This window comes from Macrobrachium rosenbergii, chromosome 10 (assembly GCF_040412425.1).
Source record: "Macrobrachium rosenbergii isolate ZJJX-2024 chromosome 10, ASM4041242v1, whole genome shotgun sequence".
NCBI lineage: Eukaryota > Metazoa > Arthropoda > Malacostraca > Decapoda > Palaemonidae > Macrobrachium > Macrobrachium rosenbergii.
Genome location: NC_089750.1, coordinates 61958911 through 61976259, shown reverse-complemented (window position 1 = coordinate 61976259; position 17349 = coordinate 61958911). Strand labels below are relative to the sequence as shown.

The window sequence follows — 17349 nt, the reverse complement described above, 5'->3', positions numbered from 1 at the left end:
AATTTCTAGTGATGTCTGTTAAAAATTGGTCAAATAAATTTTGTGTCAAATGGAAAACAGCAGAATATCTAAGTCTTTGAGGAATCTCTCTTGGCTGCATTTGGTATCGGTAAGACAAATGACAAAATTTTTTCATTAACATTTTTTTTATAGTAGCTTGACTCTACTATGTAAAGTATTTATAGATGTTATGCCAAGGTGATAGTTCTTCGTTGGAGGGGTGGGTGGAGCTCTCGGTTAGCACGCTGTTGGCCCAGCGTTCGACTCTCCGACCGGCCAATGAAGAATTAAAGGAATTTATTTCTGGTGATAGAAATTCATTTCTCGTCATAATGTGGTTCGGATTCCACAATAAGCTTTAGGTCCCGTTGCTAGGTAACCAGTTGGTTCTAAGCCACGTAAAATAAATCTAATCCTTCGGGCCAGCCCTAGGAGAGCTGTTAATCAGCTCAGTGGTCTGGTTAAACTAAGATATACTTATGTCAAGGTGATATTCCGTGATAAGCCAGAATCAGATGAATTTTGTGAAATCAAAAGCTTTGTCCTCACATTTCCCAGTCGTTTCCTTCACTGTAAGGGGAGATTTTTCCCGCCTATGTTTCCTTTAATTTTTGTCACGTTCCCCTTTTTAAGAGGCATTACTGTTTGTTCATTTTAGTCTATTTCTTCTTTCCTTTCCTTCTTGTTATTTATTTTTTTTTCTTTTGTTGTTAGAACAAGTTACTAAGTTGCTCATCACATCGGCACTTGCATGATCGATAGGGCTAAGGGACATTTATTAAAACTGCACGCTTTCGAAATGGACAGTCCTTGTATATGTTAGATTATATTGTCTGTATTTTGGAGATTTTGAATTAAACTTTCTACTTTTATTTCTAGGTCTTGTTCTTTCAGGATTCGACTGTGTGTATTGGAGGTTTTTAAGGAACATCAGTGCCTTTGTTTTTATGTCTTGTACTTGTGAGATTAGACTCAGTATTTTGGAGATTTTTATGTTGCCTTTATTTCTCCATTTGAAATATTCCAGCAGATTTGAGACAGGCCATCCTGAATCGTAGAGATTTTTTTAAGTAACCTTCCTTCTCATACTTTTGAGATTAGGTAGTCTTTACATTCTAATTGGTTTCATGTAACAATCCGTCCATCATTTACAGTTTCACCTCCTAGTGCTTGGGCCTGTCCCTAAATTTCATAATCCATCCATTTACAGTTCCTCCTGGACCTGGAGAGTTACCACGACTGCACAACCCTGCAGGATAACCTGACCACCTTCGTCTCAGATGAATTCGGCAACAAAACCACCTCCACCTGGGAGTTCATCTTCAAGGGCCTCACTGTCATTGGCCGAGAAGTCAGGGCCTTCAGGGACGCTTTCAACTTTACCCTGGGTGACGAACTGAACCCGTGTCATGAAGGCCCTACGACTCACTTCCTGATGTAAGGATTCATTAATTTGGGGTTCAGTTAGTTTCTTATCCGAATGCAGAAGGATTACATGGAGCTTTTTTATATATATATATATATATATATATATATATATATATATATATATATATATATATATATATATATATATATATATATATATAAAACATTTGTATATATATATATATATATATATATATATATATATATATATATATATATATATATATATATAAAAAGCTGTATTAGTTGCTCAAACTTCAATTCATGTAATCCTTTTTTATATATATATATATATATATATATATATATATATATATATATATATATATATATATATATATATATATATATATATATATATATATATATATATACACACACACTATACACACACACACACACACACACATACATACACATATGAGATGCATATGTTAATGATAAAGCAAGCACGTACGTTCGTATGTAGAATGCAATTATACAGTGCTTGCAAACAAAATGTAAATGTTTTACACCAATCAAATCTCTTGATATTTTTCAGTATTTCACCTACTGTGTCTTGTTAGTCATGGTCTCCTGCGCAGTCTACCAGCTGATGTACAGTATCATAAAACTACTATTATTGGCAACTATCTGCATTGCATACCTGTCGATGGTCTTGTTCACGCACGGGTCCCTCTTCGACAACCAGGATATGCTCATTCTCGCTAATCAGGATCAAGGGTTCGTATCACAGTTCTACAAGCTTTTTACCATCTCTGAATAAGATTATTGGAATTTGCTTATAATACTTCTCTTTAATCAGATATTGTCAGAAATATATATGAAATATAGTTTATATTCCCTCATATTTATTCATTTATCGCCCTTTCTATATCTTGTCTCTGTAAGCTGATTTCGCTTTGGGGCCCTCTTGGGTTGATAGTCTGTTGACCGTCCATAAGGGTTTTCAAGTGATGTAAAGAAAGAAATGTTACTTTACAATAATATCTTGAAGCAATTCTGTTTTTCCCCTACAAAGCCTTGTAGTACAGCATTGCTCACTGTTATTCGTCAGTAAGCAACTGAATGTCACCAAAACTTTTTCCTTATCTGAAGATGATTTTATTCCACAGAGGAGAAATCTTCGTAACGCGGTACGTTACGGTGGCTGTTCTCATCGGGTTTACTGTCGCCTTTTTCATCCATGCACAACAGAATGAAGCTACGTCCAGACTGGACTTCATCTGGAAGCTTCAAGCTCACGGTAAGGTTATTTTCATCGTGAACCATAAGTCTTGTGGATGGTTGTCTAAAATTTTAGTAGAATGATGGCTGTTGTAATAGGTTGGATTATTCAGCATCCTTTAGGTTTGTTATTCATTGTTCTCCATTAAATGGCAACAGGTGTGCTAAAATTGCTGCATTCTTATTCTATGGTAAATAATTCATGTTAGGTTTTATGTATATATTTTTTTTACGAGAAAATTTGTTACAACCAAAATTTACTATTTTTGTGATAGTATTATTTACATCCCCTGTACTGGATTATATAACTATATGAATTTCACGCCACAGACATTGATAAAGCAAGGATTAATTTCCTTGAATCATTGTAAACTTACCATGTAACTTGCCTCTAAGCGAACAAGGGGAAAGCATATAAAAATATTTGTGATGATGGTGATTAAATATTTGTAATCTGATGTTAAATTACCTAGAATTAATCATTGCACTGTTAATTACTTTTACTATGATCCTAATAGTTGAATTAAACCAGTTTTTCGTTGTACATATTTCAGAGGAAAAAGATGAAATAGAACACCTCCAGGCATACAACAGGAAACTTATAGCCAACATCCTTCCAGAACATGTTGCTGCTCATTTTCTGAGCGTTGACAAAGCTCCTGACGTAAGTGTCTCTTCTTCAAGTTAGTACATTTTTTAGATCGTCTTTCAGTGCTGCATTCACACACAGCGTTAAGGAAAGGGGAAATAATCGTACGAAATTACATAAGTGATACTAATAGTTTAGTAACATTAACAGTGTTAATGAGGATGGTGATAATATATGAAGTTGAATGTGCAATTTAGATTTATCTAAATTGCAGTATGAATTATGTTTAAAGACTTAATTTCAGTAAATGCAGGTTAGATGTGACTTTACCAGTTCCTAAATCTTTCAATCTTTTAAAATGATGACAGCTGTTTATATTACTTTAGTAGTATATTTCGCAGTACAGGTTATTTTAAAGAATAGTCAACCATGTCAATTTTTTTTTTTTTTATAAATCATTTGCAGTGATGTTGAACTATGGTAGTAAATGTTTGTTAGATCATTTTAAGAATGTTAAACTGTATTAGTTTGCTTTTCAGAAGGTAGAGTAATATTTTTTTTCTCAAAAATAAATCTGCTGTTGTTTCACTTTAGTTTTGTAAATGAAATAGGTCATTCCAAGACTGAACATTACAAGAAGGCTGCTGGAGCTACAAAATTATGGAATGGATGCGCATTAATATAAATTATGAATACCTCTTGCACTGCAGAAGATCAAGTGCTTAAATTTAGCTGTAATATTCATTTATTTAGTTAGCACATTCTTGTTACACGGATGGTGCTTGAGAGGAAATGCAGATGGATTAGTGGAACTGTAAAGTGTTGATTATGTTATTGAAGTTATTTTATTTACTGTTTTTATTTTGATACAGTAGTTCTTCATTAGGGTTCTTCAATTAGCACGCTGTTACGACTCTCCGACCAGCTAATGAAGAATTAGAGGAATTTATTTCTGGTGATAGAAATTCATTTCTCGTCATAATGTGGTTCGGATTCCAGCTGTAGGTCCTGGTAACCAGTTGGTTCTTAGCCACGTAAAATAAATCATCCTTAATTATGTTAATCAGCTCAGGGTCTGGTTAATTTATACTTATACTTATGATACAGTAGTAAAGTACATTGTTAATTGCAATTGTCAGTGTTGATAACTGATTTTTTTTATAGATGGTATGCCAGACTGATGAATAAGTTGTCTGTTCAAGATTATCTTGGAGGATAATTTCAGGGAATGAAAACAAAATGAAAGCTCATATTCATCAAAGCCCAGGTTAATACTAACTCATAACTTCTTGGTAAAGTCATTATCCTTTCTTTTGCCTGACTGTTCATCGTCTGTTTTTATCAGGCAGTATGCATCACTTTCTCCTTTAGAAGATTAGACAACTCACGTTGCATCACTTTCCAGGAGCTTTATCACGAAGAGTGCGAGAGTGTGTGCATTATGTTTGCCTCCATCCCCAACTTTTCCGAGTTCTACGTAGAGCTGGAATCTAACAATGAAGGCGTGGAGTGTTTGCGCCTCCTCAATGAAATCATCGCAGATTTTGACGAGCTGCTGAAGGAGGAACGTTTCAAGTGGATAGAAAAAATTAAGTCGACTGGAGCCACTTATATGGCAGCTTCAGGTATGTTTGTCCAATTTCATCAGTACTTTTATTACTGCAAAATTGGCACCACGTTATAGTTGTACTATTATGTGACTTTTGTGTGTAGTCAATTTCAACTGCACTATATAATATATCCCCACGGCACCATTCTGCAAAAGATTCTTGGAAGAGACCGAACTGTTTAATAAAGCATAGGCTATACATAACAGAGATTTGTTATATATCACCACTGAGCATTAAGTATCTTCTTCATAAATGATGGGACAAAATTTTAGAAAAGTGGAATCGTGGAATGCTTTGCCTCAATGTGGATATATCTCATGTGGAATTATTGTCGCTGAAGCTTATCATAAAGAAATGTATTTTTCTGTTTAATGTTTTGAGCTATAGTTTTCAGTTTACCTTTCCTGTTTAAATTATTATATTAAGATATTACCGTCTTGCACACAGGTCTTACGAAAGCTTCCAGAGATTTGAAAAATTATAGCCATGTAACGGCCATGGCAGACTACGCTTTGCGACTGAGAGATCAGTTAGAATACGTAAATGAACATTCCTTCAATAATTTCAAAATAAGAATAGGTAAGTAACAGAATGGTAGCGTAACCTTTCACATAAACTAACATTTATAAGTTAGTAGTAGACTACAGTACAGTATGTTAAAGAAGTTAAATATTTCACCTTTATGTTGTACATGTCATGAGTGCAAATATAATCAACATAATCATTTTTGAGCATATAGAGTGGCCTTTTCAATTTCTGTGTACATTTTATATTTTGTATGCAAAACCCAACAGGAGTGGAAACTTAATTCAGTTATGTAAGTTCTACCAGAATGGAAAAGAAGGGTTTAATAATAAGACCTAACATGGGAGGAAGTCACAGGCATGCATCTTCAAAGAGGGAAGTTTTTAGCATCAAGCAAAGCAGATATGGGAAGAAAATTCCATTGTTTCTTAGTAGTCTGAAGAAAACAATCCTGGGATTTTGGATCCCCAGGAAAGTGTTTATTTAGAAAGGGGCTCTCTCTCGCTCTATAATAGTGCAGAGAAGCAATGACTGAGACAATACCAGAAGAAATGAGATTGTGCAAAGGTTTCAGGAGAGAGCCACTAAATTAGAGCCCAAGATATATTCAGTCGGGTCAAAAGGGAATAAAGAGGTGAATCTTAAATTCGGAAGGAATATTGAATACTGGGACTGATAAGGTTTTCCACTTCTGTATAGTAAGCCGTGTACAAGAAAGCATCTTGGTTGAAGTTTAAAAATGTATTTATCATTCTTCTTCACACAGGTATAAATATAGGTCCAGTTGTTGCAGGAGTCATTGGTGCGAGAAAACCCCAGTATGATATTTGGGGTAATGCTGTGAATGTTGCTTCCAGGATGGATTCCACCGGGGAACTTGATAAGATACAGGTATAGTTCTTTGATGGATTACTCTTATGTAATGGCCAGTCAGATACCAGTGTGGCTAAAAATGTTTCACAAAATAGTATGATATTAGTTTGTATAAACCCCACTTGCCAGTGAAGCATGTTCAGTTTATGTGTGTTGTTATTTACGCTATGCATATGAGATCATTTTGGTATTTCTGAGTTCTTTGAAGGCACAGTGAATTTAGTAAATGGAAACTTGCTGAAAGCTAAAAGACTGCAGGTTCACTGTTGCAGTTAAGATGAGTTTTGTTTTCTATGTTTAGAAATAAAATTTAACCCTGTAGCATCTGTGAAGTCATCTGAAGCCACACATCCCCCCTAGCAAAAAAAATGAAGATACTTCACCATCTCTATTATGAAAATATGCATGCCATCCTAACAGCAACAATTTGGCTAAGCTGCTTTCTTTGGTGATTACCATTTTAGCAAAAGACAACACTCAGCAGATCCATGGTTACAGACAAAATGTTGCTCTGCCCTAGTAGGACTCAGGCAGCTGCACATGTTGAGGAACACAGATCCTAAGGAGAGAGTATCCAGAGAATCCAGCTATCCCTGTTCCTAGATACTTGTATCATACAGGAGAGTGAGAATTATATGTGAAAGAAATTATTCAAAGGTCCTGGTATCTGTTTCTTTTGGCATTAATATAGAATTAGGTGATTTTATGTGGTTTTGGGAACCAAAACCTTATGCAGGGTTTAAGTTCCCAGAATGCTGGGTTTTTCTGTTTATATACCGTATTTTGTTCCCTGAAACCTCTGCGTAAGACTTCTTGGTTAGCCCTAGGCCAGTCTTGTCATTTGTCAGGTCTCTTCTCATAATTACTTGGCATCACTCATTGGTGTGAATCAGGATAGGAAAGTAATTTTCTTTATTCACAGCTCCTCTACTATTTTTCTTTTAATGTTTTCTCATAAAAAAATGTGTAAGCTTTTAAAGGGAATCTTAGTTATCTAATTAGTTATTAAATGCATAGTGGCTGTCAGGAAACCAGTGTCTAGATTACTGTTTTCAGTAATCTTAAACAGCTCCAGATAAACTTAGGTAGGCCTGTAACCATAAAAATCTGCACAAACGTCACTGTTTGAGCATGCACATTGCAGTATTTAATTGCCACACATCTGGAAAAACGTTACAGTATCTCCTTATAAAAACTTCAGTAAGTGTGTGAATTTAGCAAAGGGTGTTCCAGACATTTTGTCAATAATGGAAAACCCCATCTATATCTTCCTCTGCAACAGAAAAAAGTTTCAATAAAAATGAGATTAGTTTGATAAGTATCAAGAAGAGAAGTATCTAAAACCTCAAAAAAAAAAAAAATAATAAGCTCTGGACAAGCTAGAAACTCGTTTAAGACTTCCAAAATAAGTTGACCAATGAGAAATGAGACCTCATCTTTATGAAAGTACTGTACAGTATAGTGACATGGGTAGATGGAACTATCACCATTGTAACAAGAAAGTGTGAAAGAGATTATAATGGCACTGAATTGATGAAGGTGTGTTTCCATTTTTAAGTCTGGGATTTAAAAAGCAATCTAATCCACACCAGTTCTGTAAATACTGTATGTATGTATTGAAGACAGTTCCTTTATATTTAACAGTCAGCTTTGAGTTAGTGAATTGCTTAATAATAGATGTCACATATGAGTCTGCAAAATGTCATGCTCTTTCCTAAGTTTAACCTTAGTTAGGTTGAAATTGATAATTTTTTTTTAAATAATTTAGTACTACACCACATAAACTCATACAAGACAGTTTGTCCAGCAAACTGCTTACGGTACATAGAAAATAAGTTTAGTGACGAGGGAGAACATCTTAATGTGCTTCCCTTCAACACAAAATTCAAGGTGTGTCTGCCGTTCCATGTTGTCCATATGATTCTTTGATTGCCCTTAGGCACAACAGTTTGCTAAGCATGCAGACTGTATCTGCAGTGTGAAAGAGCCGATAAAATGCAATTATAAACACAAATTTGAAGGGTACAAGGTCTTGCTCATGGTATTCATGAAGTAAAAAAGAACAGGGAGTAATAGAGAATGAACTCCCAGTGTAACAAAGATTTGTCTTTAACAAGACCACTATCAGCAAGATGTTAGTGACTAGGGACTAATTGTAATGAGGCATCCCCCATATGCAATGGATAATTGTCTTATGGTACCTACTGTATTAGACATTCATGTATAAAAATACTTGTCTGATGCACTAGCATATTAAATGGAATGTTTGTATTTGTATAGAGTTCACAATTTTTCTTATCCTTAATGGGAATATCAGTTTAATAAATCTAGGGGAAAATTACCTCTTTGGTCCCATGTACAATTTTATTCTGCTAATATTTTATGTTTTGTTGTCAAGGGCAGTTCCTTATAGGCTAAGGAAATGCATTTTTATTAGTACTAATCAAAATAACCTTTGTCAGAAGTTTAACTTGTATTTATTACCTATGGACTTATGCATCTATTTTCATTTCTGTGTTGGCCAATGTAATGTATTTTAGTCTCCCAAGAACCTATTTAAAGTTAGCTGTGAAATGGAATGCAACTTGCCAGAAAGTCTATTTATTCGGTGTGTTAGTATGTTTCATATTTCCTTAGTATGTCAGCATAGGCTATGCTCTTTTAATAACATGATTATTATTAATCCATGAAGTTAATTTCAATTCTCACAATAACTACTCATTGCAGGTAACACAAGAAGTGTATCAAATATTACATAAAAAAGGTTATCCTCTCACCTGCCGGGGACCAATCAAAGTGAAAGGAAAAGGCGATATGGTAACATATTTTCTTACCGGGAAGAGTCATGATGTCATTGAGGAAGACTGTCCTCCTTCAACCCCAAAAGATGCATCAGAAAATCACACGTAGGTGTAGAATAATTTTAGAGCTGCAAAATTACACCAGTTCAGTTGTCAAGTGAAGTGACAGATGGAAAATGAATGCCATTAGGACAAGCAATAAGTAATTTACTGTACCAAGAAAATATTAAATGCTGCAGTTTGATAGATTCTGAATAGAATTTATCAAAAGAAACTGGTGTGAACTGGAATACACTGGACATCTAATTATTATTCTCATGCCGTGTATCACTTGTGCATAGTATTATATACGGAGATGTTAGTTTTTTGACAATGTGTCCCTGTCCTTACTTTCGTCTACTATTCTTGTACAGTGTGTATAAAAAAAATCTGAAGTTACTCTGTAAAACCCATCATTTCTTTGAGGGTGCTAATCAGTACATAATCTTTCTTGCTCAGAAGATTAGTAAAAGCTACTTTATATATTATTGATTTATGCCAAATTCTAGTATATAAATGGGAAAATGTGAACTGTACATATTTCCAAGAGTTGAATTTGAGTGATTGCTAAATCTAGCTCCAAAATATATTTTCACCAAAAATGATAAGTCAGTAAGAATCAGAAATATACTTTGACTGCTTGAGTACTTGGTTGTGGTAGAATTAAAAGTGATTTGATTTTAATTTTACAGTTTTCTCAATTTTTTTTTTAAATATGAACCGTTTGCAGTTTATAAACAGAATTCTTTTATTTTCAGTCATGACTAGTTTTTAAAGTTTCCTTAAAACTATTGGGTAATTTTGATGATTACGTCATTTATGAGTTCAACACACGAATTTGGGACTTTTCGTTCAGTCTTCAAATTATTCACATCATTTCCAGGTAGAGCCCACATAATTTTTCACTAGTTGAGCTACTGTAATATTTCTGTTCATAAAAGTGTTGGTGTGATTTTAAATGTGAAGAGCTTAGACTGAATCATCAGTGACTAATTACCTCAAGTTATATTCAAGGATATTAACTGCATCTTTAATGCTCAAATTTTCAACACGCTATTATTTTATGGGGAAATTGTTCCTTGGTGAAATTATATTCATCTTACAAAAGTATTCTGGTTTGCAATGTGTTAAGGTTATTATGTACAGTAGTACATGCTTGGAAAATTAAACTTTACATTTTTGGAAAGGGCTTCTGTTACCCTTGTATTTTCTGCTTAGTTTATTTAGATTTTTTATTCTAGTCATGCACACTATATCCATTTTATATGTCCATCATTTTGTCACTTTTGCTTTTAATTTACTGTACTAACAATTTACAGTGGTTTTGGTGGAAGATAAAACCAGATATACAGAATTGCATTTTTGCTGTTCCTGGTAATATATATGGAAGAGAACTTACCTGCTGTGAGTGTAGGATATTGTTTTAAGGAGTCCTGTATGCCACAATGAACTAACTTTGTGATTCAGAAAATAGGTTTAATATACAGTATTTTATTCTTTGAGAGACTGAAAATCACATACTATCTGTATAAAGTAGTGTTCATTTTGCTTAGTTTGTGAGGGTAAAAATGTCAATCTGTTAAAAGAATCAGGTGGTTAGTAAATATCATAATTTGGATATTTTCCAGTTTGATGTAGTAAGTCACAAGATTCAAAAGAACATATGTTTATATCAAGTGATGTTAACCTGCTTATGTTTTGTGCTCAACTTTCAGTGTTAGTTTTCTGAAGTATTTTACTCTATTCAAATTCTCCTTCTGGAGAGCTTTTGTGAAATTCACATTTTAAGTAGTTGTCCATTACATTATTGATTGCATATTGCATTCAAATTATTATTAATCTTTATTTAAAAAAAAGGAAGAAAAGTACATTTATGTTCACTGGTTAGGTTTTGCAAGAATGCAATTATTAATATGTATCAGTAACTAAATTCTTTTGAGACACATTACCACTGCTAATACATTAAGGCATAACATAGTAGTATAATAATAATGTTACCAGTGTACTTCATCATAGTTTTTTCTATACTGAAAATATTTCTGAGGAACTTTACTGGACAGCTAAAAAGCCAGCACACTTTTGACGTGTACTGTATTGTACTGTACATGATATTTCTCTCCGTCCAACCTTTTGTACAGATTTGCTAACCATGCAATGCCTGAACTAAACTTTCCAGGCCTGTATTGTAGTTCATCAAATTATTGATCAAGGAAAACTGTCTTAAAACCTCGTCGTTGTTGCTAGTACTATAAACCTTTAACAGATGTTATCCACATATCACGAAGCTATATGAAATTGGATATGGTTATAGCTTCCACTCCTGATTTGCACAAAATCTTCCAGATATTCCTTGTCTTTATTCTTGCTTTTTAGTCTAAATCTTGTTTAATTTTATGTTAGTACGGTACACTATTTAGAGAAAGGAAATGATTTATAAGTTAGTTCCTAATGCATTAAGGGGGTTATCTTTTTAGCAGCCGTTTTTTGTCATATTTTTCAGCCATTTGAATGAATTGGTTCGTCATATTTTCAAGTTAATCTAGAATTGTTAATGGGCAACAGGATTAGTTAATATCTCACTCCTTTGCCAGGTAGCCATTGTTGAAGTACAGTAATTTGTGTTGGTAAGTTTCTTGTAAGTCATATTTGTAGTTGCAAGAGCATTCTCTTTATTACCAGTTATTATTACCAGGAATAACAAGATTTGCTGTAGCATATTTCACGGTCAGCTTTGCATATATGTTTGCTAAGGTTTTGAATGATGATATTTCTCAGATTCTTTGAGAATGATTTTGTAAATTACAGGGCTTTATGAAACTGTTTTAACCTGCTTTTACTAATTTGTTTTCATTTTACTGAGTTGATGATAGTGCATGTGAAATGTATGGAGCATCATGACAAGAATCAAACGGTGCATAGAGGAATTTTTCCTTGTAGAGATAAACTCGTCTTTCGAGACAAAGGGCCTCGAATATTTTATGATCTGCGAAGCGTATTTTGATACCAATGGTATAACAAATTTTGCAAAGAGAATACAGTATGTCATTTAGATTTTCATTGCCAAACTGTAAGTGCATAATAGTTTACTATAGCTTAGAATATGTGCCAATTTTAATCTTGAGTTAAATATTTTAATTCATTGTTCACATTATTTAACAATGCAGAGATAAAGCCTAACTTTGTGTAATTGGTTGTGATGTTCAGTATATGTTAATAAGTTTTTATTAATCCTAACATTAACAGTGTATTGATAGAATTTTGACTGAAGGGAGTAATAAGAATGTCTTTTGTATTAAGCTACAGCTGTCAACAGATCTTTGTAGATTACATACATTAGTTAAATTGGCAGTTTGAAGGTTTCACAAAGTGATTCAGCACAATTAGTAGTAGCTTATAGAAGGAAATGTGTTCACAATACTTTTTTATTGTAGCTGAAGTGAAGAGTAAATTTGTTAACTACTTTTGTAGTTAGGATAATATTGTAATACAGTAGTAATGGAAAGTAGTTAGTTTCGTAACAAAATTTAAATGAAGGTCAAGTACATTGTAAATATTACAGTAGAAGCCAAGAAGGGTAACTTTAGTAGAATATCCAAAGAAGCGTGTATTGCACCCAAAAACTGTGTTTCCTGCAACACATACATGATGGGACAACTATTGGATTTTCTTTTTTTTCTGGAGAAGTGCTTTCTTGCATCAGTCCATTGGCAAGACATTGACTTACTAGAGTACACAGATTACCATACTTCTCCTAGCATTGTAGTACTTGCAAAGATTTTATTTAATTGTGTATTGAATTTAAGAAAGGTAAACTGGCCTGCCTATTCTTCGAAAGACGCTGGGAGATACAGAAGTTACTGCTTTCTATTTGTAGTGCAGTACAAATAGTTTCAGTAGTTAACATGCAATAGAACAGTGAGATGGTAAACACTGAAATGGTATGTCTTTTTGAGTGGAAGTGTTTTGACCAGCAGCATTATGTTGTAAGGTGGTTGTCAGTATTAAAGAATATATGATATGATTATGTATTTGCCATCAGTAATATGCAATACTGCCCCAGAACTCCCTCCTGTGGTTTTGAAATATTTCAAGGATTCTTAATAACATTGATTGATTGATTTGTATTTAGTTTTGCCACCAAGGGTATGTATGCTTTATTTTGTGTAATTTTAGAACTGAAATGAAGTGATGCCATGATTTAATGTATACAGAGTAGAAGTAAATACATATGATGTATGTAGTTCAAATGTAGAGAAAGCTAATTTGTTTTATACATGAAGTAAGATCAGTGAAGTATGAATATTCATATTCTTTATCAGAGCTGCCAGCTATGAAATATTAGTGTAGAAGAGTTCCACTACTACAATTTAACTTTGATAATTAGTGCAGTCATTATATCTAGACAGATACAGCCATCTGGTTTATCAGCAGGTCTTTAAGAATGAGGTTGTTGGCCAAGCCCTTTATCTTGACCCCAGCATTTACTGATACACATTTACAGCACGACAGAAACAATCAATGGACTCAGCAAATTTGAACCAATCACTGCGCCACTCAGCCAAGGACCCACTTTAGTTGACTGCATCTTCCAAAAGTGGGTGGTGAGGTCATCATAGTCCCAGTACAGTTCATATATATATATAATGTATGTATGTATGTGTATGTATATGTATATGTATGTATGTATGTATGTATGTATGTATATATATATATATATATATATATATATATATATATATATATATATATATATATATATATATATATATATATATATGTATGTATGTAAAATACCAGTATTCCCTTGATTAACCACATACACACTATCCGCAACATGATGTTATCGGCAAGCAACGGCAACCCCCAAAATTTGTACTGGGATAGGTATGGGTGGAAATGCTGCAAAAGTGGAAAAACTCAATGATAACGCTGTTAACAGTTCATATACCACACTGAGAAAAGAGCATTTTGGGGGACTACATTGGGAATTGGGGGAAGGGCCAGGAAAGCTGATTGTTTAGGGCTGGATGGACCCTCATCTCTGTGGGAGCTTTCGCAACTGGTATTGGCTTAAAAGCAACATCACATAAAATGTTGTTTTGTTTATCACTTTGAGTGGCTGATAAAGATGTGTTATGACTACAATACTGCCAAGTATAAGTTGCACAGGTAGAAGAGCACTCTTGTGTTTTGGGAGCTTTTGCGACTATTATTGATCCCTGAGCAACGACGTCATACGTCATTTTGTTTACCAGCTTTAAGTGGCTGATAGAGATATATCATGACTACATCAGAGGACCTTCTTCCTCTCATTGGTTGTGTGCAAAGATTCTAATACACTTGTTGCAAGGTGCACTCTACTGCTTTGTCCAGTTACATGTTGTTTCTCAGCAATTGCATATTTATATAGTTGCTGTGTTTGCCCTGTATCACAATGCTTTCTGTCAGTTTTGTGGCTTTTATGGGCGTTCCAGCAGCATTGCAGGTGCTGTTTTTGCTGTGTGTGTGTGGTGCTGTGTATTGTGTGCATGACGTGGCCCCATGAACTCTTAAGAGGGCTAGGAAGGTGCTGACACTTCATAAGAGCTGGAAATCATTGAGAGCATTGATGCCAGCTGGTCCATGACCCATATCATGGCCAAGTACGCTATATTAGTCTTCCTTGGAGGACATCAAGAACGCAAAGGGCAAGCTTGAAAAGTATACAACCAGCTGTGAGAAGAAGACATCCAGGAGTGAAGCCTGCAAGGTCATGGCCAAATCCCACCATGAGGAGATTGAACATTTGACCTTCATCTAGTTTTGTCAAGAGGGGTCAGATGGGATGCATATGCAGTGCTGAGTTGAAGGCTGCTACTACAAAGTTTATAGGTCTGAATGGGGTTGCGGACTTTCAGGTATCAAAAGGTCAGTTGTTTCGGTTCAAAATTTATTCTGACTAGGGAATAAAGGAATTTTGGCAGAAGTTGAAAGACTTGGTGTAAAACAGAATGCCTCGAAGGCTGATGAAAAAGGTCTATTCTGTCACGCCTTACCCACTAACACCATGGCTGACGAGAAGGGATAGAATATCCGGAACAAACCTCTTGAACCAGCATGTGCATGCTTTATGTCCAAATGCATCTACTGACGATTGTTGCAAACAAGTAGTTGGATATGCAAAGCAACCCTGCATCGTGCATGGGTTGATGAGCACTTTAGTCTCCCAGGGATTTGGTATCACATGGCTTAGGCATGGTTCGCTGCCAAGATTGTCTCTGGTTAGTTCCCTAACCACTTTTGTAAAGCATGTATTTGTCATCAGACACAGGCTTTGCTTTGCTAGACATTGGGTGAAGGCTTTCATTCTCATCAACAGTGCACCTGCATATCCTTCTGCAACCCAGATGGTTAGTGACAGAGGTCATATTAGGGTCATGTTTTTGCCTCTTAATACAATAGCGCTTATTCAACTAATGGACCAAGGTGGTATTGTTGCAACAAAACAGCTATGCTGGAGGAAGTTCTTGGAGGAGGTGATGGTGGTGTTCGAGGATGAGGAGAAGGAGCAAGGCTTGGATACAGAGGGGGGAATGGACCCTTGAGAATCTTCAAAAGTATTCACTGAAGTCTGCCACCTACAACTTCGCAGATGCTTGTAATGATATCATCATGCACACCTTGGAGCTTGCATGGACCATATCCTGAAGGGGACTAAAGGCCTGATCAACTTAAGGGGTTTTAATGTTGACAACTTTTGTGCCAGGCTCACGTAGGTAGGAAACAATGTTCCTCAGGATGACATATGAGTGGCTGGATAACGGTGGTGGTGATCCTGACTTCCAGCTGATGTCCGACAATGAGATAGCTGCTGCAGTTGTTGCTGGTGCGTTGGAGGAGGAAGCCATTGATGATAACAACAATATCGATGATGATCCTTATGCACACCCAGTCCCAACTTACAAAAGATATGGAGGATCTAGGATAAATTCATCGAGCTGATGTAGAAACACAATGTTGACTGCAGCTGTTTCACCAAGGCCTTGGAGTTTGCTGAAGGAGCTCAAGAATGCAGCAACTGGTAATTGCAAAGCAGAATTGTCGTTCTTCTCATCAGAGTCTCATCAAGAGCTGCTCCAAGTCTCTGACCCTCATGCACCCGAGCCTGTCGCTATCCACTTCTTCGGTAACTCGTTCATTGAGCTTGGAAACACAAGCCAACACTTCAGCAGTCTTTGTTAACATGACAGGTTCTCTGCTGCCTTTCCCTACACACCTTAACACCTTCTCTGACCAGTTTGCCAGTTTGTGACCTCCTGGAGGAACGAGACAGGAGGAAGAGGGAGAGGAATTGTAAACCCTCCTCGCAAGTTTTTCAGGTCCAACCCACTTCAGCAGTTTTGGCATTGCTCACAGGTGAGAGAGAGAGAGAGAGTTTGGTTTTTATGTGTACAGTAAAGTACAGTGTATTCTGTATTCTTAATACACATGAATACAGTACTGTGTATTGACAAAATAAGAAAAAAAAGGTACAAATTTGTCGTTTTATATCTGTAGTGTTTTTTTCCGTATCCGCAAATTTCCAGTATCCTCAAGAGCCTTGAATATTGTATTGTGGATAATCAAGGGAATACTTGTGTACAAACACACACACACACACACACACACACACACACACACACACACACACACACACACACACACCCCCAGACCATGTCATATCAATGTGACCCATTCTTTCATGTATGGTAGCCATTACATACCCTTTTATGTATTTCCACATACATGACATGCATGTGCATCTGAGAAACATTATTTCATAATGCTCGATAGCAAACAAATGCCATTTTAAGCTTTTAATTAGTAGAAATTCTCTATCTTGGTAAAGACAGCCATTAGAAATAGACAGCACACGTAATAGTCAAGATTTTTGTCGGGCGAAGTTTTTTTTTTTATTTTTACCTTGCCATACCACTTTCTATAAATATGAAGAGGCAACCCAGTGCCCTTATCTAGTCCAACCCCAAAGGAAAAAAGAAGAGGGAGGAGAAATATGAAAATAAGGAAGGGAGGGGCTGATCCCAAAAAAACAATGGAATAGAAATGGGACTGATGCAATTGAGCAGTCTAGAGAGATGAGCATCAGTGATACCTTCTTCGAAGTGCCTTTATTGGTAGAGTGCTTCTCCAGAACTCTTTCAGGGGAACTCTGGATTTGACAGGATGAAGAGAAATATAAAGAATAGAAAGGCTAAGCACAAAGGAATCATTGCTTTCT

The 17349-nt window shown here is 35.4% G+C and overlaps 1 protein-coding gene across 1 annotated transcript in view; it reads left to right on the top strand.

Annotated features, from left to right (window-relative positions):
- LOC136842694 (adenylate cyclase type 6-like) overlaps positions 1-10948 on the top strand; it is a 776358-nt gene extending 765410 nt beyond the window's left edge. The window contains exons 14-21 of the mRNA XM_067110356.1: positions 1211-1433; positions 1965-2151; positions 2544-2674; positions 3210-3319; positions 4650-4869; positions 5302-5433; positions 6146-6270; positions 8980-10948. Coding sequence (XP_066966457.1) covers positions 1211-1433; positions 1965-2151; positions 2544-2674; positions 3210-3319; positions 4650-4869; positions 5302-5433; positions 6146-6270; positions 8980-9162 — 1311 coding nt within the window. The 3' untranslated portion in view covers positions 9163-10948. The remainder of the gene's footprint in view (positions 1-1210; positions 1434-1964; positions 2152-2543; positions 2675-3209; positions 3320-4649; positions 4870-5301; positions 5434-6145; positions 6271-8979) is intronic.
- The last annotated feature ends 6401 nt before the right edge of the window (positions 10949-17349 follow it).